At 54.0% G+C, this 26493-nt stretch overlaps 2 protein-coding genes across 2 annotated transcripts; one reads left to right on the forward strand and one right to left on the reverse strand.

The window, feature by feature from the left end:
• Positions 1 to 312: 312 nt before the first annotated feature.
• On the forward strand, positions 313 to 3067 carry DNASE2 (deoxyribonuclease 2, lysosomal). Its single transcript, XM_082622592.1, has 6 exons — positions 313 to 618; positions 736 to 916; positions 1008 to 1086; positions 1643 to 1807; positions 1899 to 2096; positions 2513 to 3067. Exons 1-6 carry the CDS (start codon positions 524 to 526, stop codon positions 2851 to 2853), a joined length of 1059 nt encoding a protein of 352 aa, XP_082478718.1. The 5' UTR covers positions 313 to 523; the 3' UTR covers positions 2854 to 3067.
• A 62-nt stretch (positions 3068 to 3129) lies between these two features.
• Positions 3130 to 25231, reverse strand: MAST1 (microtubule associated serine/threonine kinase 1; the record flags this gene model as incomplete). Its single annotated transcript, XM_082621568.1, has 26 exons — positions 3130 to 4638; positions 4739 to 4926; positions 5786 to 5922; positions 6048 to 6170; positions 6488 to 6717; positions 6912 to 7121; positions 7456 to 7703; positions 7783 to 7961; positions 8687 to 8796; positions 9295 to 9417; positions 9582 to 9683; positions 9788 to 9953; positions 10090 to 10222; positions 10338 to 10476; positions 12711 to 12919; positions 13009 to 13088; positions 15735 to 15802; positions 15882 to 16014; positions 16118 to 16219; positions 18163 to 18372; positions 18545 to 18620; positions 18740 to 18900; positions 20784 to 20862; positions 22846 to 22921; positions 23398 to 23486; positions 25149 to 25231. The coding sequence occupies 26 exons, from the start codon at positions 25229 to 25231 to the stop codon at positions 3401 to 3403; spliced, it is 4692 nt and encodes a 1563-aa protein (XP_082477694.1). The 3' UTR covers positions 3130 to 3400.
• Positions 25232 to 26493: the final 1262 nt, after the last annotated feature.

The raw sequence follows: 26493 nt of genomic DNA on the forward strand, positions 1-26493 counted from the left end.
CGAATCACAAGAGTTGGACCTCAGGCTGTAAGGCAGGAAAGGAAAAAAAATCCAAATTTGCCTCTGACGGAGAAGCCAGGGGAGGAGCAAAGCTCAGCGGAAGAGTGTTGGTTGGGATTAGCCAGAATTGAAAGAGACGGAGGCAGGGCCTGCTGGAGGGGCGTGGGCTGTGATTGGCCAGGAGTAGAGCCGGAGGCCGGACACTGGAAACCACCTGGCCATGAGAGGCCGTGTCTGGGCCGAGCCAGAGAGTAGAGCCTAGGGACTAGTCTGCCGGAAGCAGGAGGAGGCCCCAGGCTGGCCGGGTCGGGGGCGGAGCCTGCAGGGAGTGACTGCCCCGAAGAAAGCCGAGCTCAAACCTCTGCTTCTCACCTCGCGGGCGGAGTCTCCATCCTCGTGATGTCCGGGCCCAGGCGGGTTTGGGGAAGTGGAAGTCACCAGAAGCCGGGTCTGGCCCAGCTCGTGACCCCGCGCCTTGTGGTCCCGACATAGATTTCTAGACCCCAGCTAGAGCTCTGAGCTCATGGCCGCGCTGAGCTTGCTGCTATTGGCTTCGCTGCTCTGGGTCCCTGTAGGGACCCTGACCTGCTACGGGGACTCGGGGCAGCCTGTGGACTGGTGAGTGCGCGGGAGCCGACTATCCCTCCAGGGCCGCACTGGGGATTGCTGCGTTCCTAGGTGAAGACTGGGGTTCCTTCTCTTCTCCCTCTATTCTGTCCATTTCCTAACCTCCAGGTTCGTCGTCTACAAGCTGCCGGCCCACAGCGGGCCCGGAGATGCGGCGCAGAGGGGGCTGCGGTACAAGTACTTAGACGAAGACTCAGGGGGCTGGCGCAACGGTGCGGGGTTCATCAGCAGCTCCACGGGGGCCGTGGGCCGCAGCCTGCTGCCGCTGTACCGAAACACCACCAGCCAGGTGAAGACGCCCCCGGCGGAAACAGGGGTGGGACTCTAGGGTGGGCCCGACTTGGGGGAACCTTCAAGTTGCCCCTGTCCATCTTCCCCAGCTCGCCTTTCTACTCTACAATGACCAACCGCCTCAATCTAGCGGGTCTCAGGACTCTTCCAGCCGTGGGCACACGAAGGGTGAGGCCAGACTGGGGACTGGGGAAGAGTTCAGGTTTCCCTGTGCATTTCCCCCAGCTAACCCATGAGTTGCCAGGGGGGTGAGGGTGGGCTGCTCTGTCAGGCCCTAGCCGTCTGTTTCCTTATTTTATTTATTTATTTTTATTTATTTATTTATTTTTTTGCGGTATGCGGGCCTCTCACTGTTGTGGCCTCTCCCGTTGTGGAGCACAGGCTCCGGACGCGCAGGCTCAGCGGCCATGGCTCACGGGCCCAGCCGCTCCGCGGCATATGGGATCCTCCCGGACCGGGGCACGAACCCGTATCCCCTGCATCGGCAGGCGGACTCTCAACCACTGCGCCACCAGGGAGGCCCTGTTTCCTTATTTTAAATCAACATTGTCCTTCCTCTGGACTATGAGAATCGATGGCTGTGGAAACTGAGCTCAGCAGCGGTTCTGACACTACCCACTGGTCCTGTGGTCCAGGCCCCCTACAGACTTGAGTGTTCCTGGGTTGCACATGTGCTTGTTGGAATGCCTCAAGCAGTCCCCCTGATCTCCAATTTCTGGTTCAGGTGTGCTGCTCCTGGACCACGAGGGGGGCTTCTGGTTGATCCACAGCGTTCCGAAGTTCCCTCCACCTGCCTCCTCTGCTGCGTACAGCTGGCCTCCTGGTGCCCGGAAGTATGGGCAGACCCTGATCTGTGTATCTTTTCCTCTCACCCAGTTCCTGAATATCAGTGAGTGGAGACGGGGAGGCAGGGCGAGTCCCTGATTCCCAGGCTAGAATCTTGGAACAGTCCCTCGTTTTCTTTGCCCCTTGCCCTCCAGGCAGACAGCTGACCTACACCTATCCTCTCGTGTATGACCATAGGCTGGAAGGGGACTTTGCCCAGAAATTCCCCCACCTGGAGGAGGTAGTCAAGGGCCATCATGTTCGCCAGGGACCATGGAACAGCAGTGTAACACTCACATCAAACAAAGGACACATGTTCCAGAGCTTTGCCAAATTTGGAAACTTTGGAGATGGTGAGCCTTGAGGTTGACAGTTGGAGAACTTTTTCTGCAGAGGGGGTGTCTGGTGTGTCCATGGCTGAGGGCAGGTCATGGTTAGGAACTAGAACACCTTGGAGTCATAATCACATGAGAGGTAAACAACCAATATACCTGTGTTCAAATATTGGTTTCTGGCTGTGTGATACATGATTTAACCAGAGCCTCAACTTACCTTTCTGAAAAATGGGAATAATGGTATCAACTTTAATGGGCTGTTGAGTGGCATGATGCATATAAAGCATTTAGTAAGGGTTGTTAGTCTTAATGTTATAATTCCCCAGCTTGCCAGGAATCGATAACTGAGGAAACAACTCAGAGACAGGAAGTGGCCTAGGGAATCCCTAGCAGTGATCCTGACCCTGTCCTTGTCCTCTTTCCATCTTCTGCAGACCTGTACTCTGGCTGGCTGGTGGAAGCTCTTGGCAGTGACCTACAGGTCCAGTTCTGGCAAAGATCTTCTGGCATCCTGCCCTCCAACTGCTCTGGGGTCCAGCACGTACTGGATGTGACCCAGACAGCCTTCCCTGGGCTAGCTGGGCCAACCTTCAATGCCACAGAAGACCATTCCAAGTGGTGTGTAGCCCCAGAAAGGCCCTGGGCCTGTGTGGGTGACATGAATCGGAACAAAAGAGAGGAGCACCGGGGTGGGGGCACACTGTGTGCCCAGCTGCCCGCCCTCTGGAAGGCCTTCCAGCCTCTGGTGAAGGCATGGGAGCCCTGTGGAAAGTAGAGCAGGGCCTTCTCTCTAGGAAGCCCAGCAGAGCATATAAGAGCTAAGGCTCAGGTGCCAGTTTGGACTTCAGTTTGAATCTATTTAGTATTTTCCTATTTGTTTGGCCTTAATCATGTGCCTTAACTTCTGTGTGACTCAGTCTACTCATCTGCAAAATGGGAATCATAACACCTTACTCAGGATTGTTGAGGAATAAAAAGAAATTGGTAAATGAGGCTGTTAATCTTTTCTTCAGGTAGTCACTGGGACTCAGAACAGCATTGCAGCTTGCTGAGGGTCTGGGGGCAGCTGGCACACAGGTGAGACACAAAATGGGACCACAAGGAAGGGCCAACCAAGACTCACCTCCCCTCTTTATGGTAACCAGGACTGGAGTTCCACCCCTCAACAAGCACACAGGCAAGGGGAAGGAAACATGATGTCCTGCCTTGCTAGGGGAGGAGGGGCGGGCTCTAGAAAGCTCACGCAGCACGGACGCACTTTATTTATATGTGTACATATGTATACAGGCGGCTGTACAGCGCAGGGCCAGTGGCACCCTCTGCTATGGGCCCGGGGGCATGGGGCAGGGCGCCCCTTTTTTGGTCGGGGCTGCTGGGGGCACAGCTTCAGCAGGGCACCGGGAAGTCAGCGCCACCTCAGGCTTGGTGGTGGGGACCAGGAGGGAAGCAGGTGGGGCTGGGGGCCCTGCACTGCTGGGTACACTCTTTGTTAGGGCTTGGGAGGGGGTCTGGGGCTCTGGGGAGAGCTTGGGAGAGGCAGGTTTGGAACGAGGCCCGCTCAGCGTGGTCCGCTCCTCCACCACCTCCAGCACCCAGCGCTCCCGGCCCCGTGGGGCCTCAGGTGCGGAAGGTGCCAGGGGTGCAGATTCCTGCAACCCCTTGGAGTCCACACTTGGAAGTTGCGGCACCTCAGCCTTGGCCCCAGACCGCACAGGCTCTACGACAATGGGCACCGGGGGCGTGCCTGCTTCGCCGGAGCTGCTGCGCCGGCCCGTCTCGTGTTCCTGCACCGGGCTCAGCGCCGCCTTGGCCACGGCCCTGGCCGCCCCGCCCGCGCCGTCCTCTGTCTGCACGCTCTGGTGTCGCGTGCCGCTGGCGTCCCGCTCCAGGGTCCGGCCCCCGGGGGTCGTCGCGCGGGGCGGGGTGCAGGCCTCGGCGCCACCCGGGGACTCTTTCTCCTTACTCGAAGCCGGCAGCAGCGGGTCCGCGCCCAGGCTCAGGGGCGACTCCTGGCGGCCCAGGCGGCGAACGGCGACCTGCCGGGGCGCGCCGGGACCCTCGACAGGGGGCGTCTCGCCGTCCGACTCGGCGAGGCTATGCAGCGCCAGCTCGCCGTGGAAGTCCTTGCGGAAATCCGGGTGGCCCACCTCGAGGCTGTGTTTGCGCAGCGCGCCCTTCTTGTCGGCGCCCAGCGAGGCTCCCAGCTTCTCCGCCGACTGCACGCGTTTGAGGAGTGGCGAGCGCGGGGGCTCGGCACTCTTAGGGCGCGGGCGCACCACTGGCGGCGACGAGTGCAGCTTGGCCGGAAAGCTCTGCGTCGTGTGAGAGCTGCCCACCGTGTGGCCCGGCAGCGGCGGCGGCGACGCCTGTGTCGGGGACGGCGTGTGCGCTAGCGGCGACAGCGGGATATTGCCGGCCGACTTGCAGCGCGCAGAGCGGTACTGGCGGTGAAGCTTTGGTGACAGGCCGTGTAGCGTGCTGGGCCGGATGTGGTGCGAGGCCGACGACGCTGGCGAGTTGGGCGTGCTCGAAGCCGGCGAGCTGCTCTGGGACGAGGCGCCTGCGGACGGGAGAGGGAGGACGATGAGCGCCGCGGGCGCCGCCAGGGCACCGCCCCGCCACCGCGCGCAGCTCGGCCCCCGCGCAGGCTCAGGGCCTACCTAGGTAGGCGGAGTCAGGCGTGGAGCGGTAGCTGTGGGTGGGCGAGCGCGCCGGCAGTCCGTGCGTGGGCGAGCCCGGGAGGCTGTCACTGGACGACAGCGAACGGTTCAACGACGACAGAGAGCGGCTAGTGTGCAGCAGGTTCGACTGCTTCGTTATCTTGCGGAAGAGGGAGCTACGCTTCTTGCTGGAGGACAAGGAGGGGACCACCTTCCCTAGACCAGACTCCAGAGCTCCCGGCTCCTCCCACTTCAGGACTTCAAGGTACCTCCTGGAACCACCCACCCTTTCTGACCCCTCCCTCTTCAGCTACAACACAGTTCCAGACCAAAGAACTTCCTTTAGCTCCGTCCCACTTGGCTCCTCCCACCTCAGGTCTACCCATTCCTTTCTGACCACTCACAGTCCAAGCTGGAAACACCCATCAAAACAGAACGAACATTTTCTGGCCCCGCCCACCTGTCTAGCCCCTCCCTCTCCAACTATACCCACCTGTCAGAGTGGGAAGAAATTCACTGGACTCAGCCAGGCTTATCTCAAATCCCCACTCACTCCTTGTGCAGGTCAAACCCACTGATCAAAACAGAAAACTCTCCTGGCTCCACCCACCTCTCCTAGTTCCTCCTACATATAAGGGAAGAAATTATTTCTACTGGCCTGGCATACTCATCCCAGATGGAAATCTCTTCTCCCGGCCCCTCTCAGTCGCCTAAATATAATACATCCGGCAAGGCAGAATCACCTCCTGGACGGCACCCTCTTAGTCCACATCTGCTGGCCCGCCTCTGCTCCCACAGTGCCTTTCCTTCAGCCTAGGAGCTTGGTACATCCTCCTTTCCTGACTCCTCCCACTTTCCCAGCCCCTCCTTCTCTGTTGTCTTGGTTTTGCTCTTCACTTGGTGGCCCCGGCCACCTTTCCTGTGAATGTCCCTTCTCCTGTCCTCACCTATGCCTCTCCCACGTAAGCCCTGGCCATCGCGCATAAACTGGAGTGTTCCAGGGGCCTGCTGTTTATAGCCCCGCCCACTGCACTTGGCCCCACCCACCTCTCCTGGCCCTCCTTGGCAGAGGGCCGCTTGTTCCTCCGAGCCATTTTGGCCTTGTAGCTGCTGCGCCGCGCAGGGCCGATGCGGATGGAGGTATTTTCGAAGGGCGTGGTGGTCACGGCTACTTTGTTGCCACTCTGGGGGAAGAAAGGGGGAAAGTTCTCTGCTGGAAGCTGCTCTGGCAACTCCAACTCCCCGGGGTCTCCCCCACCCTTCGCCCCACCCCCACCCCAAGACAGTTGGCTCTCTCCCATGGACTCACCTTAAGGATCAGCTCGACGACCTCAGGATGCACCATGCCATGCACAGGCTCCCCGTTCACGTGGGTGATGAGGTCCCCGGCACAGAGCCCTGCCTCCTGGGCTGGGCCCCCCTCCTCCACGTGCTGGGGATAGGGAACCCCACAGGAGCAGAATTAACAGGCTTGGTAACAAGGAAATCTCCCTAAGCTTATGTGCCAGACACCTAGCTCTGCAGGCACGGTAATCTTCATAACAGTTTATGAAATAACAATTATTCTCCCCAGTTTACAAATGAAGAAACTGAGAGTCAGAGAGGAAAAGTTACAGAGGAGGGTCACAGAGGAGTCTTATCCAGGTTGCCTGGTTCCAGAGTTTGAGCTGTCCCTCACCCCTGGGGAGGGGGGGGTGTCTCTCTCCCTACCCCCACCGTAGAACACAGGCTCCACCCATTAGTGCTCACCCAGACAATGTGTTGTACACTGTAGACATCTGAGTCACCCATGTAGACGCGGATGGCACGCAGTGTGAAGCCATACTTCTTGCCCGAGCGTTGGATGGTGATGGGGGAGCGAAGCCCACTGACAGCTGGCGAGTAGTCCCGACTCGGTGAGGAGTCCCGTGAGGATGGGTTGGAGGAGAGAGATCGTGGGGACATGGGGCTGGCCAAGGGTGAGCTTCCATGGGGGTCCACTGCAGACACAGACCCATGGTCAGAAGTCAAAGCCAACAGACACAGCTCTCCCTGTGTCTGCTCCTCCCTCCTCCCAAGTCAGAGTCCCAGAGCTCTCACTGGCCTATCCCAGAGCCAGTCACTGTGGACCAGGAAAATGCAGCTGGCACCAATGGGGGCAGCCCCTCCCCTGCCAGGCGGGGCCCAGGGTCACCTGCAGGGATCATGACAGACAAGGCAGTGGCCGAGGCTGACTTGATGACTTTGCCCCCGGTTCGAGAAGGCCGCTTCTCTACCGCCGCCGGGTCTCCTGACAGCTGCTGGTGCCGCGCCCGGCGCAGAACCAGGTCATTGGTGGCTCTCAGGCCTGATGGGTCCCCATCCTTCGAGGGTGGACAGAGGTCGCCTGGGCGTGGGCGGTCAGCTGCAACAGAGCAGGTGGGTTAGGGGTCACTCCAAGGTTGTAAACTTCTTGCATGCGTTCCCTCTGCCTGGAATGCCCTTCCCACTTCTCTCCCTCGCTGGATTGTGAATTTCAATGGGAGCAGGTAACATGCGTCAGGAACAGCTCCCGACTCAGAGGAGCGCTCAAATACTTTTGTTGACTGACCATGGAATACGGGTCTTCCTCATGTTGATGAGAATCCCAGATTGGAGTGTGAAGAGTACACGAGAACTTGCATAAACAGTACAGACTCATTGAACGCTCATATATGACCCCTGGGGAATTGGGGAAGGCGGCAGGAGGGGGCACTCACTGGCCTCCGGGTCCCCGGCGCTGGGGGCGCCATCCCCTTGAGCTGCCTCCTTGGGGGCCCGCGCATCCAGCGAGCCTGGAGGGTCGGAGCTGGGCCGAGGAGACCTGCGCAGCCGGGCCTCATCCTCGTCCTCTTGGGGGGCGCTGAAGCGGCTGGGCTCCAGCAGCGCCGAGAAACGGCGGCGCGCGCCCAACGGAGGACTGGCCTCCCCCTCCAGGAAGCTGGCCTCGGACGCCGAGAAGCGCTTGCTGCGCAAAGGGGGAGTGGTCAGAGGAGCTACTCCCCTTCGGGTCCAGCCCTCAAACCCAAAATCCTGCCCCTGCTCACATCTCCGGGGAGCCCCCTCTCCAGGTCTTCTCGCGCAGGGTCAGGCCACCTAGGCCTTCCCGCTTGCCGGCCATCTTCTCCTCTGGGCCCTTGGCGCTCGGCTCCCGCTTGTTGGTCCCCGCTGCTGCCACGGGGGTCTTGGGCTCGTGCTGCGACAGCTGCTCCATACTGCTATACACCTTCAAGGACGGATGAGTGGTGATGGAGGCAAGTCCAGCCCCCAGGTCCCGCCTTCCCTCCCGAACCAATCGAATTCCCGCTACTGGACCCGGCCAAACTACGCTCCGCCCCAGTAAAGCCGGGTGCCCAGCCCCCCAATTCTGGACCGACCCCGACCACCTACAGTTCTTCAGTTCTGGCCCCACCCCACAAAATTAGGCTCCGACCTATTCTAGACCCTGCCCTGCCCAAGCCCTAAAGAATCTGGTCTCCTTCCTGCCCCGCCTCTCCAGGCCCCGCCCAATTATGTGTGCCCTCGCCCAAGGCAGGTCCTGCACCCCCCCTACGTGCAGTTCCTCAAAGCGAGACGTTGCCCAGCCTCGCCAAGGCCTGGCCCAGCCCCCTCCATCCCCAGGCCCTGACCCCGCCCCGTCCAGATCTAGCCCCGCCCCACTGTGGGTCCTCATTTCCACAACTGTCCAGGCTCCCGTTAGATTCCACTCGATGCCAAAGGTCGGTTCCAAGACATCCAGTGAGGATGTCCCCCCCCGCCCCCGCCCAAGCCTCATCACTCCCCGATCCTCACCGCCTCAGTAACTTCTCTAGTCTGAGACCTTGGGCCTGGACCCTGCTCCCCATAGCCTCCTCAGCCCCTGGCCACTTCAGGCCCACCTCCATCCCGTACTTACACACAGGTCCCACCTCCCGACGGTCTCACCCCACCCCTATCCCCGCCTGGCCTCACCTTGCTGAAGCGCGGGGAGCAGGAGGAGAACTGGCGGATCTCCACGGGCTCCTCCTCCGTCGTGTCATCCTCGTCATAGGAGTTCACATGGTGATACCTGTCTGAGCGGGCTGGAGTGGAGGTGTGGGTCGTGACCGCGGGCATGGGTCCACTCCCCAAATCACACCCCCACGGGAGCCAGCTTCGGGTCCTGCGGCCACGCCCCTGCCCCTTTCTTGGATCAGGTTTAGGTCCTGCCCCCTCGCTGGGTCCCTGTCCCACTCTCTGAGGCTTCGCCTAGCCCTGCCTCCACAGAGGCCACATCCCCAGATTGCACCAAAGGCGCCTCCGCCAGCCCAGGCTCTTGCCTCATGCCGCGTCCTAGCATCGCCTCTAACCTAGGTCCAGTCCCAGTTTTAGAACTTACTCCTGTCCAGGCCCCACCCCTACCCCAGCTTCCTTCCTTACCTTCTTCTCAGACTGAGCCCCGCCCCTAGGCCAAGCCCCCGCTTCCGCCACAACTTCAGCTCTCTCCTCTCGTCTAAGGCTAGTCTCCTACCCAGCCGCGTCCCAGCCCAGGCCATATGCAAGCGCCCCCTCAAAGGATCCCACACCCTGTCCCCGCTCACTGTCGAAGTAGCTGGTGTCATCCTCGGACTCCAGGTGGGGGATGAACTCGGCCTTCTGCCTCAGCAGCCCTGTCCAATCCAGGTCTCGAAAGAAACTGTGCTGCTTCACCTCAAAGGCACCGCCTGGGGAGGAAGGGGTGGCGGGTGTAGGGGAGGGAATTCTCGCGACAGCTATGGCCAGCCAAGCAGCCCAGCTCCCCACCCATTTTCCGGCCCAGGGACACAGCACTGGGAGCCCTGCTCCTGGACAACAGACCCCCCAGCTCAGATTCTCTGCGACCCCTTACCTGCCCCTAACCGGCCCAAGGGGTTGGTCTGCAGGAGGCTGGATATCAGGTGCTGGGCATCCGTGGGCAGGGCCTCGTCCCCCTCGGGCCACAGGATGTCATCTGCAGAGCAAGGTGTAGGGCTGGGGTTTGCTTTTGGAGTCCATGAGGCCCTGGGCCAGCCCATGTTTCCGTGCCCCCTGCCTGCCCACCGCGGAGGCACGCACCACTGATGACCTGTCCAAAGAGCTCTTCAGGTGTGTCTCCAAAGAAGGGCACGCAGCCCACCAGGAACTCGTAGAGAATGATGCCCATGGCCCACCAGTCCACCGGTTTGCCATAGCCCTGGCGCAGGATGACCTCGGGTGCGATGTACTCTGGGGTCCCACACACCTGGGGGTAGGACGTCAGCCCACGCCCTGGCCACAGGAGGGGCCTCCCGGGGGAGCAGTGCCCCCCGCCAGGCCCTGGGCCCCACAGTCCTGCCGGGTCACTCCACCCGAAGTGACCCCCACTCCCGCACACACACCTGTTTGTCCAGGAACTCCCGGGCGTCCTTCTCAATGTGGCCCTCATATAGGTTGGTGGTTAGGCTCATAAGCCCCATCTTGGAGAGGCCAAAATCCGTAAGCTTGATGTGCCCCATGGAGGTGATAAGGAGGCTGCAGAAACAAACTGAGGTCTTAGAGGCGAGGACCATCCACTTCACTCCTGGCCCTTTCATGCCAGGGCCTCCCGAGGGGCAGGGAAGGAGTGATGGGAAAGGTCAAGGCTCACTTGTCAGGCTTAAGGTCACGGTGCACGATGCCATAGTTGTGCAAGTACTCAAGCGCCAGCACTGTCTCAGCGAAGTACATGCGGGCCATCTCCACAGGCAGCGCCCCAATGTTCTTCAGCAGGGTGGCGCAGTCCCCCCCTGGGGGTGAAGGAATAGGCCCACGTGAAGAGGGAGGTACCCCTGGCTCAGAGCTGAGCACTCAACATGCACCATAGTACCGCGTCCCCATCTCACATTGCCCCAATTTTATGGCTAAGGAAAACTGAGGTTTAGAGAGGGGTCTCCCTATCTAAGTCCCCAGCTTGCACAAGGACTGCCCTCTACCAGGCTTCTCTTGTCCTCTTAGCCATCCTCCAATGTCAGTATAATCAGCTGATTTTACCCAGGAGGGGACTGAGACTCAGAGAGATGTTGGGTCATGCAGGGAGTTGACGGTGGAGGTAAGGTTTGGTTTGGGCCAAGGCTGCCTGCTTATCGACTGAGTTTAGGCCCTTGATGCTGGAGTCTGAACCTTGAGGGTCTGGGGCCTTAATATATAAATTACTTGCCCCCACCAGATTTACTGCAAGCAGCATTCATATTTTAGTCTCCCTCGGTGTCCATTTCTCTTTTTTCTTACAAGGGCCAGATTTCCTTCCAGGTTTAACAGCTGGGTCAGCATGTAACCCAAGTTGTGCCAATGACTTTTCCCTCTTTTTTCACAAAGATTACTAAGCCCATAGAATGTAAACTGGAATCTGCTGGATAGTAACCTCACTATATCAGGGCCTGTTTAAAGGGAAGTCCACAGAGGCAAAATATGGAGCAATTACGAATGACATGATTTGAGCACCTAGATACAGCTATTCCTGAAGGTGACATGGATTTTTTCTATCACAAGTCAATAAATTTCTTTCTTTCCTTTTTTTCTCTTCAGCCAGATTTATCTATGTCAGAAACTGATGAATCAGACTTGAAGCCGTGCCCTCTGCAGTGGAAGCACGGAGTCCTAACCACTGGACTGCCAGGGAATCTGAATTTGGGCACCAGATAATCCTGACACACTATGCAGAGAATAAAGTGCCCATGTGGCCATGGTCTTCTTGAGCCTTATATCCCTTGTTGCCAACCTCACTATATGAAACAACCTTGTCTCTTTTGGCTTATTTTTCTTGTTTATTGTATGTTTATACAGACTTGAATGTTACCTACATGAGGGAAAAGTGTGTTTGTCTGGGTATCCACCAGTGCCCAGCACAGCATGTGGCATGAGGGAGACGATGAGGGGACACCTGTTGAGTGACTGAATGGTCAATTAAGGCTCGGAAGTGGCACAGTTGTATCCCTGTGAGATCATGAGTGTGTCCTAATAACCATAATACATGTCTGTTTGGACAATAGGTGGATTAATATTGGGGATGGATAAACAGATGAAAAACCTATACATTGGTGGTTGGATGATTGGATGGATGGTAAATGGACAGATAAACTGATGGATGAATTGTGGATGAATAGATGGATTTAAATAGCTAGCTAGATAAAATGAGATAGCTGCTAGAATGGAGGTTTGGATGAATGAATAAAACTAAGAACAGTAAATGGATGGCTGGAAAGAGGGATGGATAGCCGATGGATTAATAAATAGGTAAATAGGTATTGGTGGATAGATGGATGGTAAGTAGTTAGGTGAATAAATAGATAGATGAATGAATGTCTAGATATAGAAAAAGACGGATTGATGGAAAATAGATGTACAATACAAGCAATGAACCCTAATATAAATTACGGACTTTAGTTAATAATTATGTATCAGTATTTGTTCATCAATTGTAACCAATGTATCACACTAATACAAGATGTAAATAACAGGGGAAACTGGGGGGAGGGGGAAGCGAGTATGTGGGAACTCTCAGTACTTTCCAATCAATTTTTCTATAAACCTAAAACTGCTCTAAAAAATGAAGTCTATTAATTTTTTAAAATAGATATAATATTGTAAATCAACTATTCTTGAATAAAATAACGATGTAATGGATAAACAGAAATATGGATGGACAAACAGACGGATAAATGGATGGATGGATGGAGAGATGGCACATAGATATATGGATAGAAAAACAGATGGATTAGCAAATGAATAGATGAAATGAAGGAAGGATGGATAATTGGATGGATGTATCTATATTGAGAGAAATGAAAATCAGTGACGAGAACTGAAGATAAATCAATAGATGGCTGGATATAAATAAACAGATGGAACGTATGGATAAGTGGTTGGATAAACATACAGGTGGGTAGTAAATTCGGTGACTGGGACTCAGGCAGGCCACCCCCAGCAGCCCTGACTAGCGAGCACCCCCTCATCTTCCCTGCAGCCCTGCAGGCAGCCACACCTTCCACATATTCCATGACCATGCAGAGGTGCCGCCGGGTCTCAAAGGAGCAGAACATGCCGACCACAAACGGGTTCTCAGCGAAGGTGAGGATGTCGCGCTCCACGAAGGCCTGCTGGATCTGGTTGCGCAGGATCAGGTTCTGCTTGTTGATTTTCTTCATCGCGAAGCGCTGCCTCGTTTCTCGGTGCCGCACCAGGTAGACGGCGCTGCAGGGGGAGAGAGCGAGGACCGGCCATCACCTCCGAGACACCCGGCCTCCGCCACCCTCCCCCCGCCAGAGCCCCGGGTGGCTCACCCGTAGGCACCATTGCTTATGAGCTTGATGGTCTCAAAGTCATTCTCTCCAGGTGGTTTCTTAGCCTTGCTGCTTCGGCCCTGCAGGGGAAAGATGGAGACCACCCCCATCATCATCATCATGAGATTGGCACTCTTGTTATTCCACCTAACACATGGGGAAACTGAGGCACAGAGGGGGTGGGTGTGCCCTTCATCCAAGTGAGGGAGTAACAAAGTCAAGACTTGAACCCAAGACTGGCTGACCCCGAAGCCATATATTGATAACTAACTTCTCTCCATTAGGAAAGAAACCTACAAAATGGCTAATCACTCTAATATATAAAGAGCTCTCAGACATCAACAAATAAACTAACATTGAAGAGAAAAAATAGGCAAGATATGTGAACTAGAGTTGGAGCTCTTAACCATGTGAAAAAGTGTTAAACCTCACATATAACGACAAAAAGGCAAACTAAAACTACCCCAAGATACCATTTTGCACTCAGAAGATTGGCAAAAAAAAAAAAAATCCAAAAAGCTGACACTCTGTGGGCAAAGCTGTGGGGAAACAGATACTTTTATACCTTGCTCTTGGGAGTATAAATTGGTACAGCCCCCATGAAAGGTACTTGGGTGTATATCAGAATTACAAATGCATGTTCCCTTTAATCCAGCAATTTCACTTTTGAATTCATGCTACAGATATGCTTGCACATGTGAAAAATGACATATGTACTCTCCTGCTCATTGCAAGACTGGAACAATCCATACACAGGAAATTGGTTAAATAAACACATGAGGGGATATAATCTAAAGGAATATTTTACCGCTGTTTTGTTTTGTTTTGTTTTGTTTTTGGCTGCATTGCGCCACATGCAGGATCTTAGTTCCCCGACCAGGGATCGAACCCGTGCCCCCTGCAGTAGAAGCATGGAGTCTTAACCACTGGACCACCAGGGAAGTCCTGTACATTTTTAAAATGAGGACTATCTCTGTACACTTATTAGTAAGTTCTCCAAAGTATTTTGTTAAATGGGGAGGGGGACAAGGAACAATATTACTGTATGCTTTTGTGTAAAAAAGGGGACAAAATATAATCATATTTGAGGTAATAGGGATATGGGGGACAAGAGTGGGTATAAGATTTTTCACTGTATGTCTTTTTAAAAAATAATATTTATTTTTCTTAGGGACAAGAGATTTATTACATAAATATTTCACAAAAAGATCTATGAGATATAAAAATATTGAACTCTACACTCCTAAAAATGTAGCCCAAAAGAGTCTGACACAAACATTGACAGAATTACAAAGAGAAATTACTCAAAACAAGAATTTAACACATGGCTCTCAGAAACTATCAGGTCAATCTGGCAAAAAAAAGATGAATAGGAAGATGGAAGATTTGAATCACTCAATTCACAAGTTTGATTGAATGGAATTACATAGGATCCTACAAACAACAATTAAAGATAAATACCTTTTTAGAGTTTTAGACTTTTGAGTGATGTCATTCCATTACCTATTCAAAAAATTAAACAAATGGCATGTATAATGAGATTTTAAAATATATATATATATACATATATATATATATATATGACAGATGTGTGTGTATGTATGTGTGAATTCATAGACACAATTTGAAACAAAGGTCACAAATCCAAATGCCTTCAGGGGCCAGGCGTACCAGGTGAGAGCCATGGGTGACTGGGGTGTGGATACCCCATATCATAGGCCAACCCCCACTCAATGCCAGCTGGCTCCATCACAGTATTGTCAGAGCTTCTAATTTTTCAAAAAAGGCACAAACCCAGATTCTAATTTTAATCTTCTGATTTCTATATTTTGTTTCACATTTTTGAAAACACTAGGCAGCTCAGAGAAAACACATGCATGACCATTATGGTGGGCAATCTCCACCAGATATGTGGAACATCTACCGAGTGCGGTTGGCCCGGGGGGTGGAATTATAGTAATTTTTACTATGCTGAGCTGTTAGCACACAGAGACACTCAGCCCACTCAAAACCCCATGCAGTGTTCCTCAAGAAATTAAAAATAGAATTACCATGTGACCCAGCAATTCCACTCCTAGGTATGTACCTAAAAGAACTGAAACAGCTGTTCCAACAAATACTTGTACACAAATGTTCATAGCAGCACTATTCACACAATAGCTAAAAGATGGAAACAACCTAAATGTCCATTGATGAACGATGGATAAACCAAATGTGGCATATTTTATTCAGCCATGAAAAGGAATGAAGTACTGATTTATGCTACAGCATGGATAAGCCTTGAAAACATTATGCCAGACACCAAAGGCCACAGGGTGAATGATTCCATTAAATGAAATATCCAGATTCAGCAAATCCATAGAGACAGAAAGATCTAGAAAGCAGATCAGTGGTTGCCAGGGGCTGTGGGGGAGGGAGGATGGGGAGGAACTGCGTAATGGGTACAAGGTTTCCTTTTGGGATGATGAAAATGGTCAGGAACTAGACAGAGGTAATGGCCACACAACATTGTGAATGTAGTAAATAACGATGTTATGTGTACTTTACCATGAAAAGAAAAAAGCCTATGGAGGAAGAGCTATTATTAACCCATTTTAGAGTTGGGGAAACTGAGGCTCAGAGTGGGGACCAAGAGGTCCACCCAGCCTGAGGACAAAGAGCCAGGAGGTGAGCCCCGACCAGTCGGGACAGACCAGAGTGTTGCCTGCTAGGCCACCTGGCCTTACCTCAGAGAGGTCGTCCTGCTCAGGTGTGTTAGAGCCGCCACTGTCCTGTTCCTCCAGGTGCACCACGTCTAGGAAGGGAATGAGAGTGAGCGGAGACTGGGGTCCCAGCTGGTTCACCCACAGTCCCCTGCACCCAGCAGCCAGCACCTGGAAAGGTGTCACGGGTGAGGCCCAGCTGGCGGATGATGTAGCGGGGGATGTCCGTCTTGACAAGGTGGCCTTCCTTCGCATGGCCCTCAGCTGCCTCCAGCAAGTGGTAGAACTCCTCGGGGTTGAATTCCTGAGGCAAGGCAGGGTGCGCTCAGGGTGAACTCCAAGGTGTCCCAGCCAACCCCTCCCCTGTCCCCCACCAACTGCCCCCCGCCCATGCCCAGCCCCCTTACCAGGCACTCCAGCAGCCTCGCTGGGCGCGAAATGATAATGAGCAACTTCTTCACGAGCTGAGTGACGAAGGCCACCTCCAAGCTCTCGGAACGTTCATAGGCCTGGGATGCGGGGCATAGTGGGGGTATGGTTCACAGGTGACTTTCCTGAGCCAGGCTTCTCTCCCATCCCCACAGGAACTGACAATACTGCTGCTGTTGTCCCATTTTACAGATGAGTAAACTGAGGCCCAGGCCACATGGTAAAAATAATCATTATTGTTATAGCAAACATGGTCCTAAAACCTTCACTCACTCAATTCATCTTCAAAACAGCTCTATAATCCAGGCCGAGTTAAAAATCCCTCTGCCTGGCATGCTCTCTCCTCAGATCCTTGCATAGCTTCCTACTTCTCCTCCTTTAGGTCTTTGCTCAGTTGTCAACTCCTCATGGAGGCCTGCCTTGACCCCTCCAATCCAAAATCACACCCCACTACCTGGTAGGACTCTCAGTCGCCATTACTCTACTCGCCTGTTCCTGTTTTCTATCAAACAGGCCACATATTAATTTATCTATCATGCCCATCAAAGTCAGGACTATGGTGAGGCAAATGAGGCAGTCACCTTGGACACCAAAAACCTCAGTCTTCAAGATAACTAATATTTTAATGCACTATTTGAAAAATCAAAATTAATGCAGAAAAAAATGATAAGCAAAACATTTATTTTTTGGCCACGAGGCTTGTGGGATCTTAGTTCTCTGACCAGGGATTGACCAGGGATTGAACCTGGGCCCTGGCAGTGAAAGCACCGAGTCCTAACCATTGGGCCACCAGGGTATTCCCGGAAAACTTTAAATAAGGACAGGATCCCAGAGGGCTGGGCCAAACCATACTGGAGCTTGAATCAAAAGGAAACGTGTGGGACCATCTCTACATGTTTTTATGTTTTTCAAGTGATTAATGATTTTAATGAAAACAGTATTACTGATTAGTTCGTTTCCATTAAAACCAGGAAAGTTAAATTATAACAAATTTTGGTTTAATTATAAATAAAATATTTAAACTTAATGTTAACTTTTAACATACCTTTTTTTTTTTCAACTTTTTCAATAATTAATGTTCTGAAGGGGGAAAGAAATCACCTGCCTCATCCTAGTCTCAGTCCTGATGCCATCTGAGGAGGTAGCATTTGAGTAAAGACCTGAAGGAGGTGAAGGATGTTAAGTTCCTGCTTCCTGTTTGGGGGGGTTGGGAGGGATAAATTGGGAGATTGGGATTGACATATACACACTATTGTATGTATAACATAGATAACTAATAAGAACATACTGTAGAGCACAGGGAACGCTACTTAATACTCTGTAATGACGTATATGGGAATAGAATCTAAAAACAGAGTGGATATATGTATATGTATAACTGATTTGCTGTGCTGTACAGCAGAAACTAGCACAACGTTGAAAATCAACTATACTCCAATAAAATTAATTAGAACAGTGAAAAAAATAAAAGAAACTTTATGGGGCTTCCCTGGTGGCGCAGTGGTTGAGAGTCCGCCTGCCGATGCAGGGGACACGGGTTCGTGCCCCGGTCCAGGAAGATCCCATATGCCGCGGAGCGGCTGAGCCATGGCCGCTGAGCCTGCGCGTCCGGAGCCAGGGCTCCGCAACCGGAGAGGCCACAACAGTGAGAGGCCCGCGTATCGCAGAAAAAAAAAATAAAATAAAATAAATTTTAAAAAAATAAAAGAAACTTTTAAATTATTACTGTCAGATATCACCAAATTATGTGAAAATCTTGGTTATAACAATATAGTGATTTTGATGAAATAAAGGCAAAAGGTGCATTTTGTGAAATATATATGTATATATATAAATTCCTGCTTCCTCCTTCAGACCTAGAGCGGGGCTTTAGTCTTTCTCCTCCACCCTTCAATCCACACTAGCCCCTTGGCACGTGGTAGGCGCCCCCTGAGTGGATGTGGGGCGAAGGAAAGTATGGGACCATTGAGCCTGATTTGGGGGTTCAGAGCCTGAGGTGTGGCCGGCCTCCTGGTGCACTCACGTCCTGCAGCAGCTTCTCCAGGTTTTCCTGCAATTCGTAGAAGTATACGGTGGTGATGAGGCCGTCGCGGGACTTGGTCAGGCAGTCCCGGGCCAGCTCTATGATCTGGTGGTGAATGAAGCTGAGCACGCCGTCGGCCAGCGGCAGCACGCTGTCAGGTTCGTAGGCGCGGGCGAAGTCGCGCAGCTTCTCTTCCATCTGCGCGGTGGCCTGAGGGAGGGACGGAGGCAGGGCCGGGATGCCGGCGCGGGGCTCAGCCCGGAGGCAGTGGTTGCCAAAGCCTGCACTGCGCGGCTCCGGCCGCCAGGGGGCGCGCGAAGCTAAAGCGAGCGAGGGCTCCGGCCGCCCCGCTTCCCTGCAGCCGCCCCCTGCCCCGCCTCACCTTCGGGAACCTCTCCTTGTAGACATGGTTCATCATCACGATCTCGTTGTCGTAGGAGGAGGGGGAGCGCCCGGGGCTGCGGAGAGAGAAGCCCATCGCGTCCAGCCACCTTCCTCCAAAACTGCAGACAGGCGTCTCGCAGGGCATGAGCCCCCAGACCCACCAGCTTGGACGGGGAGGGGGATGCAGGCCCACCTGAGGCTCCGCGAGCGAGGCCGCACCGCAGGGGAGCGGCGGCCACCATCCTCATCCGTGATGCTCTCGGTGCTGCCGAAGTGTTTGGAGAGGAAGTGGAGCTCGTCCACGGTGGGCTGGTAGGGCAGCTGGTGCAGGCGCTCCTGGGAGGAGCAGGAAGACTGGGGGGAGGGGCGGGGCCGGGGTCAGAGCCACCACGGTTCCCCCACAGCTCGGGACCCTGGTCTGGGACCCCCGCGGCTGGCGGGCCACTGAGCAAGGCCAGAATCTGGACCTGGCTTATGATCCTTGGATCCCAAGGCTCAGCTTGGGATTCCTGGCAACAGAGGGGGGCGGGGGGGCAGGGACAGACACAGATGAGAACAGTGACACAGACATGAATGTGGCCCGAGGGAGCCTGTGAAAACCTGAGTCAAGTCTTATGCCTCCTCTGTTCAGAACTCTCCATAGCTCCCACCGTACTCATGGTGAATGCCTAAGTCCTCCCCACAGCCCACAAGGTCTTGCAAGATCTGATCCTGTCTCGTTGCCATCACCTCCTCCCACTCTCCCCCTCACCTGCTCTACTTCAGCTGCACAGGCCTCCTTGATGGTCCTTGAACAAACTAGGCACACTTGTGCCTCAGGGCCTTTGCACTGACTGTTCCCTCTGTCTGTCACACATCTACTATGGATCACTTCTCCTTCAAGTCTTTACTTTAAAGTCACTCTTCGGGAGGCCTCCTCTGACCACACACATCATTCCCTCTCCTTGCCCCAACTCGTTTCTTCTTGCTGACTTCTTATCTCCTTACTTACTACTGTACATCTTTATGACTTATTTGTTACTGCTGTCTGCTCCTCCAGGGCAGGGATTTGGTTCTGTTTGGCCCCAGTCAGGGCCTGGCATGCAGTTGGGGCAAACACACACCCACAGACATCAGTGGAGAAACACAAGGACAGCCACCTGATTCTGCAGGCAGGATGATTTTTTTCAACATGATATCACTCACTTTCTTGCTTAAAACTCCCCATCCCATCATTATCTATTAATCTTTTCAGCGCATACAATCTATGACCTACAGAATCAGTAGGTCGGACTGAAATTTTAATTTAATTTAATATAAAGCAAAACAGCCTTTCTATGTCTTCCCACTGCATTTAGAATAAAATCCACCTCACGATCCTGGCCAAGAAGTCCCAGCATGATGAGGGTTGCTGCCTGCCTCACCTCCATCCCTCCACTTCCAAGCCAAAGTTCCAGCCACACAAGGCTATTTTCACCTTTCTAAATGTGAAAAGTTCTCTGTTGCCTCTGGGAGTTTGCACATGCTGTTCCCCTTTCCTGAAATACCTTTCCCTCCCTTCTTCCACCTGCCAAACTCCTGCTGATCCTTTGTCTTGGCTTCAATGCCACCTCTTCCAGGAAAACTTCTTTGACCCTCCCTCCAGCTCAGTCAGGTGTCTCCCCTCTGCTATCATCCCCTTGCCTTATGCTACCCCCATCACAGCTCTGAACACCCCAGCACCCCAAGTTATAAATGCCTTCTTACTGATCTGTCTCCTCCCATGAGGGCTTTGTGAATCCTTGGGCCCTGGTCCGGCTTGTAGAGCCCCACACACATGAAAGTCATGTGATAAATGTCTGCTGAACATCACACCAATGTATGGATGGGCGAACCAGAGAGACAGGTAGAAAAGAGGGCAGATGGAGAGAGAGACTTTGGGTACTGCAGTGGGGGAGCAAAGGGGATCTGGGTGAAAGGGGTGTGTCCTGGCCCTGGCCAGCTGCAGACACTTGGGCAGTTGGCTTAACACATGAGCTTTAATGTCATTATCCGAGGTAAGTAAAATAAGTAAAATAATTAAAATAAGTCCGAGGTAAGTAAGACCCCCAAGAAGATATGTTGAAGATGGAGAACAGGACCTTGGAGGGGACTTGGAACTCACTAAGAGATGGACAGATGACACCCTTGGAGAACAAGAGAAACCCAAAGCTCTCATTTAGGCCAGTCCAGCCGGCCCCCCGCGGCTCCCACCCACCGGCCCCACCTGCCACACTCACCGAGACGGTGGAGCTGGGTGTGTTGGTGCCATAGCCAGACGAAGGGAGTGAAGCCAGAGACCAACGGCGTCCGTCCGCCCTGGAACCCAGCCGACATGCTCAGAGGCCGCCAGGTCCCACCAGACAGCCCCATTCCTCAGGGTGTGAGAGAAACCAGTGGCCGTGGCCAGAGCAGGAGGTGGGGGAATATATCTGCACTCTGAGATTCCTGAAGTCCCTCAGAGTCAAGGAGGTAAAGAGGAAGTCTTCCAGCCAGGCACCCGGGACCCGGAGCAAAGACCAGTCTCCTCTGCTCCTTCCCGTTTATGCCCATCTCCTGTCAACCTCATGCCAAACAAGCCCCCAAAGTGAAAAGCTCACTCAAGGAAGTCATCCCAGAGGGACCCAGAAAAGATGACCGCTAGAGGACCCCCCCATGAGAAAATTCTCAGAGGAAGATCACTTGGGTCTTTTCAGAGAAGAAAGGTTCCTTCCTCATACACACACACACACACACACACACACACGCTCCCATAGACACAATCACTCTCATGGCTACATCCATTAGTATTACTGTTACTAGTACAGTTGAGTTCACACACTGAAAGTCACACACATTCACACCACGTGACTCTTCAACACAGACACTCACATGCATTCACTGTTCCATACATGGACCCAAATATCACGTTTCCAGGCTAACACACAATCCTACATGAAAAAAGAGATGTACACTCACATATAGACACATATTCTTACAGAGACCTGGTACTCACACTCTGACATACACACACACTCCCCCACACACTCTAGACTCACATTCACGTGACACATATTGAAGACACCCTCACGCACTCAGTCACACATTCAAACTGTCAGAGAGCCACACACTCATTCACACTCCCACACAAATTACACATTCTCATGGAGACACACATGGAGGTACATGTTTCCTCAGCTACTCATACACACATTTACAACCCTAGAAGTACACAGTCACACACGTTCACTCTCACGCGCTGCTACACACCCATGGCTACAACAACAGGCATGGGCTGCCCCCCATATTCACAGCCTCACAAACTCACACACATCCACATCGGCACACATATTGCACACTCACACGTACACACACTCCCATGCACTGGACTCCTCTCTCCAGGCAGTGACCTCACTCAGCTCACCTGCTTCCCAGCTCACCCTGCATGTAGGTAACCACATCCGGCCCAATCGTGGAGCCCTTTTCTGGCTCCCTATTGCCCTCAGCTGAATTCCACGGTCGAAAGGGATCCCCATTCTTCCAAGGGAGCCGTCCTCTGTCCCCACAGTCTCCTGTGACTCGCACCCCACAGCTTTCACTAGCCTTTGCGGTGATCCGCGTTGCCTCCCCAACTCAACTCCAAGGATAGAGAAGGGATGTGGTTCACCCCATATCCCAGGTCCCAGAACACACCAGTTGTTCAGACAACGTTTTTAGAATGAATAAAGTTCAAAGAAGAAGAGACCCGCCCAAACACCCTGGTGACTCCTCGAAGATTCCCCCTCAAAATTCAAAGAATCTCTATTCCTCCCCCAATCTCGACAAAGCCCCCCAGAAAATTCATCTTACGGACACTCCAGAAACCCACAGAAACCCCCGGAGGGAAACCTGAGATTTCTCCTCTTGGGGCCTCGAGAAATAGCCCTAGGGGCCCTCCCCCACGTCAAGGACCAAGTCCTTCGATGGGCATCAAGTAGTCTGCGCTTGCGCACTTCCTCCCTGCTTCCTGTCCCGTTGCTATGGAAACGCCTGGCCTGGAGAGCGAGGCTTGGGAGACTAAGACCCAGGTCCCATAGCGCAAGCGCTTTCGCTCCGCGGCAAAGGAAGCCCCGCCCCTTCCCTGGTTCTGAACGGGTGGTTGGCCCCGCCTTCTTATAGGTCCCGCCCCTAAGACTGGGTGCCTGTTCCCGCCAGGACGTTGGGGCACTCTGCGGGTCCCTCAGGCCTGACTCAGGTGCAATTAGAAGGGGAACAGATGGGGGCCCAGACGGCGGGTAGGGAGGGTAGGGCCAGGGTTTTGGGGCCCTGGGGAGAAGGACTCACCTTCGGGACGAGGCGAAGGAGAAATGGGCGGGGGTGTTGGGGGAGAAGTTACGGGGACTGTCCAGGGGACTGCTACCTGTGGAGGAAAGAGGGGGATCTTCAGGCTTGGGATGGAAGGCAATCCCATCAAACCTCCTTATCCTCAAAGCGGGTTCCAAACAGCAGCTTGTCCCCTCTTTAGTCAAAACCCACCCATCTATGGGTGGACCGCTCCCCTTAGCTGTGGCCCTGCCTCCCAAACTGTTTTGGCTACCGAGTCAGCCCAGCCCCTCTCCAGGCCGATTCCGTCTTTTTCGGGGTGGCCCCGCCCCTTAGGTATGGCTCCTCCTTTCTGCTCCATCCCCTTTCCAACCAAGCTCCTCCTGGGCCTCCGCCCACAAATGCCCGTCCCCCTGCGGACCGGCCAAGCCAACACAAGGATGGCTCCGCCCCTTGTCCAATCCGGGTCCTCTCCCTCTAGACTCTGGACCATCACTCCTGTGGCATGGACACACCCCTCGCCTGTGACCACGCCTCCTCTAGTCTGGCCCACAAACCCACCACCTGTCTCACCCAGGTGTCCAGGCAGTGGGGAGTGGGGTCGCGGCAGCGTGGGCGAAGTGCTGGTCAGGATGAGACTTTTCCGGTTACTGGTGCGGCAGCTGCGGGGAAGGCGAGGCAAGGGACCGGACCCGGCCGTAGCCCAGTGAGTTTGTGGACCCAACCCGCGGCCCTCCCATCTCAGATCCCCACCTGTCTCCCAACTGTGTGTGCTTGGATGTGCTCCCAAAGGACTGCTCAGAGGAGGAGGCAGTGGAGGCCTCGGTAGGACTGTGTATGGGTGGGGATGCGTATGTGTTGTGTATGTGCAAGACTCCTGGTGTGGATCATGTGTGACCATGTATGGCACAGTGTCAGTCACGGGGTGATAGTCATGCCCACGTGATACCAATGGAGATACTGAGTGTCTGTGTGTCTTTGGGTCCTTGCGTGACATTCGCTGTGTGTATCCAGGTGCGGCACCTCGTGTGTGAATTCAGCACTGGGAGCATCCTAGTGTGACATCATGTGTGACAGTACTTGGGTTTATCTTGTGTGACATGACCTGTGGCTTTGTGTGTCTATATGACACAGTGTAGCGCCACTTGTCCATGACTAGATGTGCCACTGTGTGCTGTAAAGTGTGCGTGATGCATGATTTCTGCTACGTGTCTGTCTTTGTGTAGCAATCTGAGTCTGTATGAGATACTGTCCTTGTGTCTGAGTGTGACATTCACCATGTGTGTTCCCGTGTGGCATCTACTGTGTGTGAGTTTAACACCCTGTGACACTGGGCACGTCTGAGCATACCACTGTGTGTGACATGGATGAAAATGAGTGAAAACGTGTGATACTGTGTGTCTCTGACTCTGCAAGATTCTGTGTCTGTTATTCTCTCATCCGTGTGGCACAGCATATGACATGCTTAGGTGATATCGTATATTGTGACATTGCACGGATGTCATTGCCACACATGTGTCTGTGTGCATCTCAGATGGCACAATTGTGTGCGTGGATCACCAGGCATGTGACCTCTTACTGAGTGTACACTACACTGTGCCTGTGGGCTTACTTGTCTGTGTGATGCTGCGAGTGCCCTTGTGTGTCTGTGCGTGCCTCTGACCTATGGCCACCTTATGGCTGGGTACGCGTGGCGACTCCCGGGTGTATCTGGGACACTAGGGCTGTTGTGTGTGTATGTGTGTGTGACATCATGTCCTGCGTGACGCTGTGTGTCACTATTTTTCGTATGAGGCTGTGTTCTTTGGGGGGTGGCTGTGCTATGATAAAAGCCCCCCCCTTTCATTCTGTCCCTCAGGATCCCAGCTTCCAAAGAGGGACCCTCCAGCCCCTCCATTCTCTTCGCACACACCCCCCTCCCTGGCTCAGTGACTGAGCATATTCGCGCGGCCAGAGCACGCGGCATGGGGGTGGGGGCAGGCCAGGTTGCGGCTATTGTTCTGAGGGTGCTAAGCCCCCCACCCTCCCCTTCTTCCCCTACCCTCACCGGGCTGCCGGAGCCCGCAGCGCCATCAGACAAAGGCGCCTCAATCCCCCACCAGGCGCAGCCCCCTCCCCCCGCGGCGGTCCTTTCTAGCGTTCAGTCCCCCCAGCCTCAGCCCACACTGCCCCCCATTCAGCCCCATCCCTGGCAGGAAGGCGCGAGCGAGCACCTCTGGCGCAGCTGGACCGGGTGCAGCATCCCGGACCCCGCCCTGCAGCAGCAGCCGGAGGGCGGCTTTGGGGGAAGGGCCAGGTCAGGGTCTGAGGGATCGGGGGTCTACCTCTTGGTGCGACGGAACATACTGCCGCCGGGGAAGGAGGGCATCGAGAAATTGGAAAGCGCGGTCCAGAGAGAGTCAGACATGACCCGGCGGCGGCGACATGGTGGCAGGTGCGGCAGCGGCGGCGGCGCGGGGAGCAAACACGCGGGGCGGAGGCTGGAGCCGCAGCGGGCAGGGTAGGGCGGGGGAGGGGAAGGCCTGCGGCTGCCGCCCGCCAGGAGGGGGCGCTGCAGTGCACCAGCGCGCCTGGCCCCGCCCGCGCGCCCGCCTGGCGCCCCAACCCGGGCCGGAGTAGGGGCGACCAGCCCCGCGCGTTTCTCCCCAGGGCTCACCTGCTGCTTTTCCGGGGTAGGGGCAAATCTTTCTGGAAGGCAAAGGGGCAAAAAGATAGAGGTCAGCGGGGACCAGCAGCCACTGCCCAAAAGCCCTGTCAGCCCCCTGGAGGGGTAGAGGTGGGATGGGACAGGTCCTTCATCAGCATGGTCACCTGCGCCCTTGGCCATGAGGTGAGGGCTGGGCTCCTAGGGGAAAAGGGTACCAGGGTGATTCCTCTCCCGACCCCCAGAGGCCAGCAGAGGGCCCCCTATAGGACTCCTGAGCTGGCGTCTCAGTATGTGTTTGTGCAAATGAAAACATCCAGGAGTCGTTATTTGAAAAATATTTCTTGAGCACCTACTGTATGAGAGACCCCATGCTAGGCACTGGGGACACAGCAGTGAATGAGACAAAAATCCTGCCCTTTGGGGACTAGCATTTAAAGGAAGGAAGCAGACAACCAAGATTAATGTAGAAGTGAACGAAATAATTTTAGACAGAAATAAATGTTATGAATAAAATTAAGCAAGGTGATGTGATGGAAAATGGCTAGGAGGGGGACATGATAGTTACAGAGGGCTGCTCTGTGGAGACGATTTTTAAGTTTGTTGCTGAAAAATAGAAGTCAGCCATGGGAGGCTCTGTGGAGAGAGCTTTCCAGGTAGAGGGAATTGCAAAGGCCTGGAGGCAGGAATAAACTTGGCATGCTCAAGCATGAAAGGGTGAATGACTGGATGGATGAATGAATGACTCCTCCACACCTCAGTGGTTCTACCCCATCTCAATCAGGTTCACAGAGTTGGGGTGGGGATAGTTAGGGTGGCTCAAACTGATATTTGACATGGGAATCAGGTGATGGCTGGGTGGTCTTTTTCAGTAATGGCAGTGATAATCATTGGTAGTTACTGGGACTTCCCTGGTGGTCCAGTGGTTAAGACTCCGTGCTTCCAATGGAGGGGACGCAAGTTCAATCCCTGGTCAAGGAACCCACATGCCACACGGTGTGGCAAAAAAAAAAAAAAAGTAGGTA

The sequence above is a fragment of the Mesoplodon mirus genome (genome assembly GCF_964341445.2).
Source record: "Mesoplodon mirus genome assembly, chromosome: 5".
NCBI lineage: Eukaryota > Metazoa > Chordata > Mammalia > Artiodactyla > Ziphiidae > Mesoplodon > Mesoplodon mirus.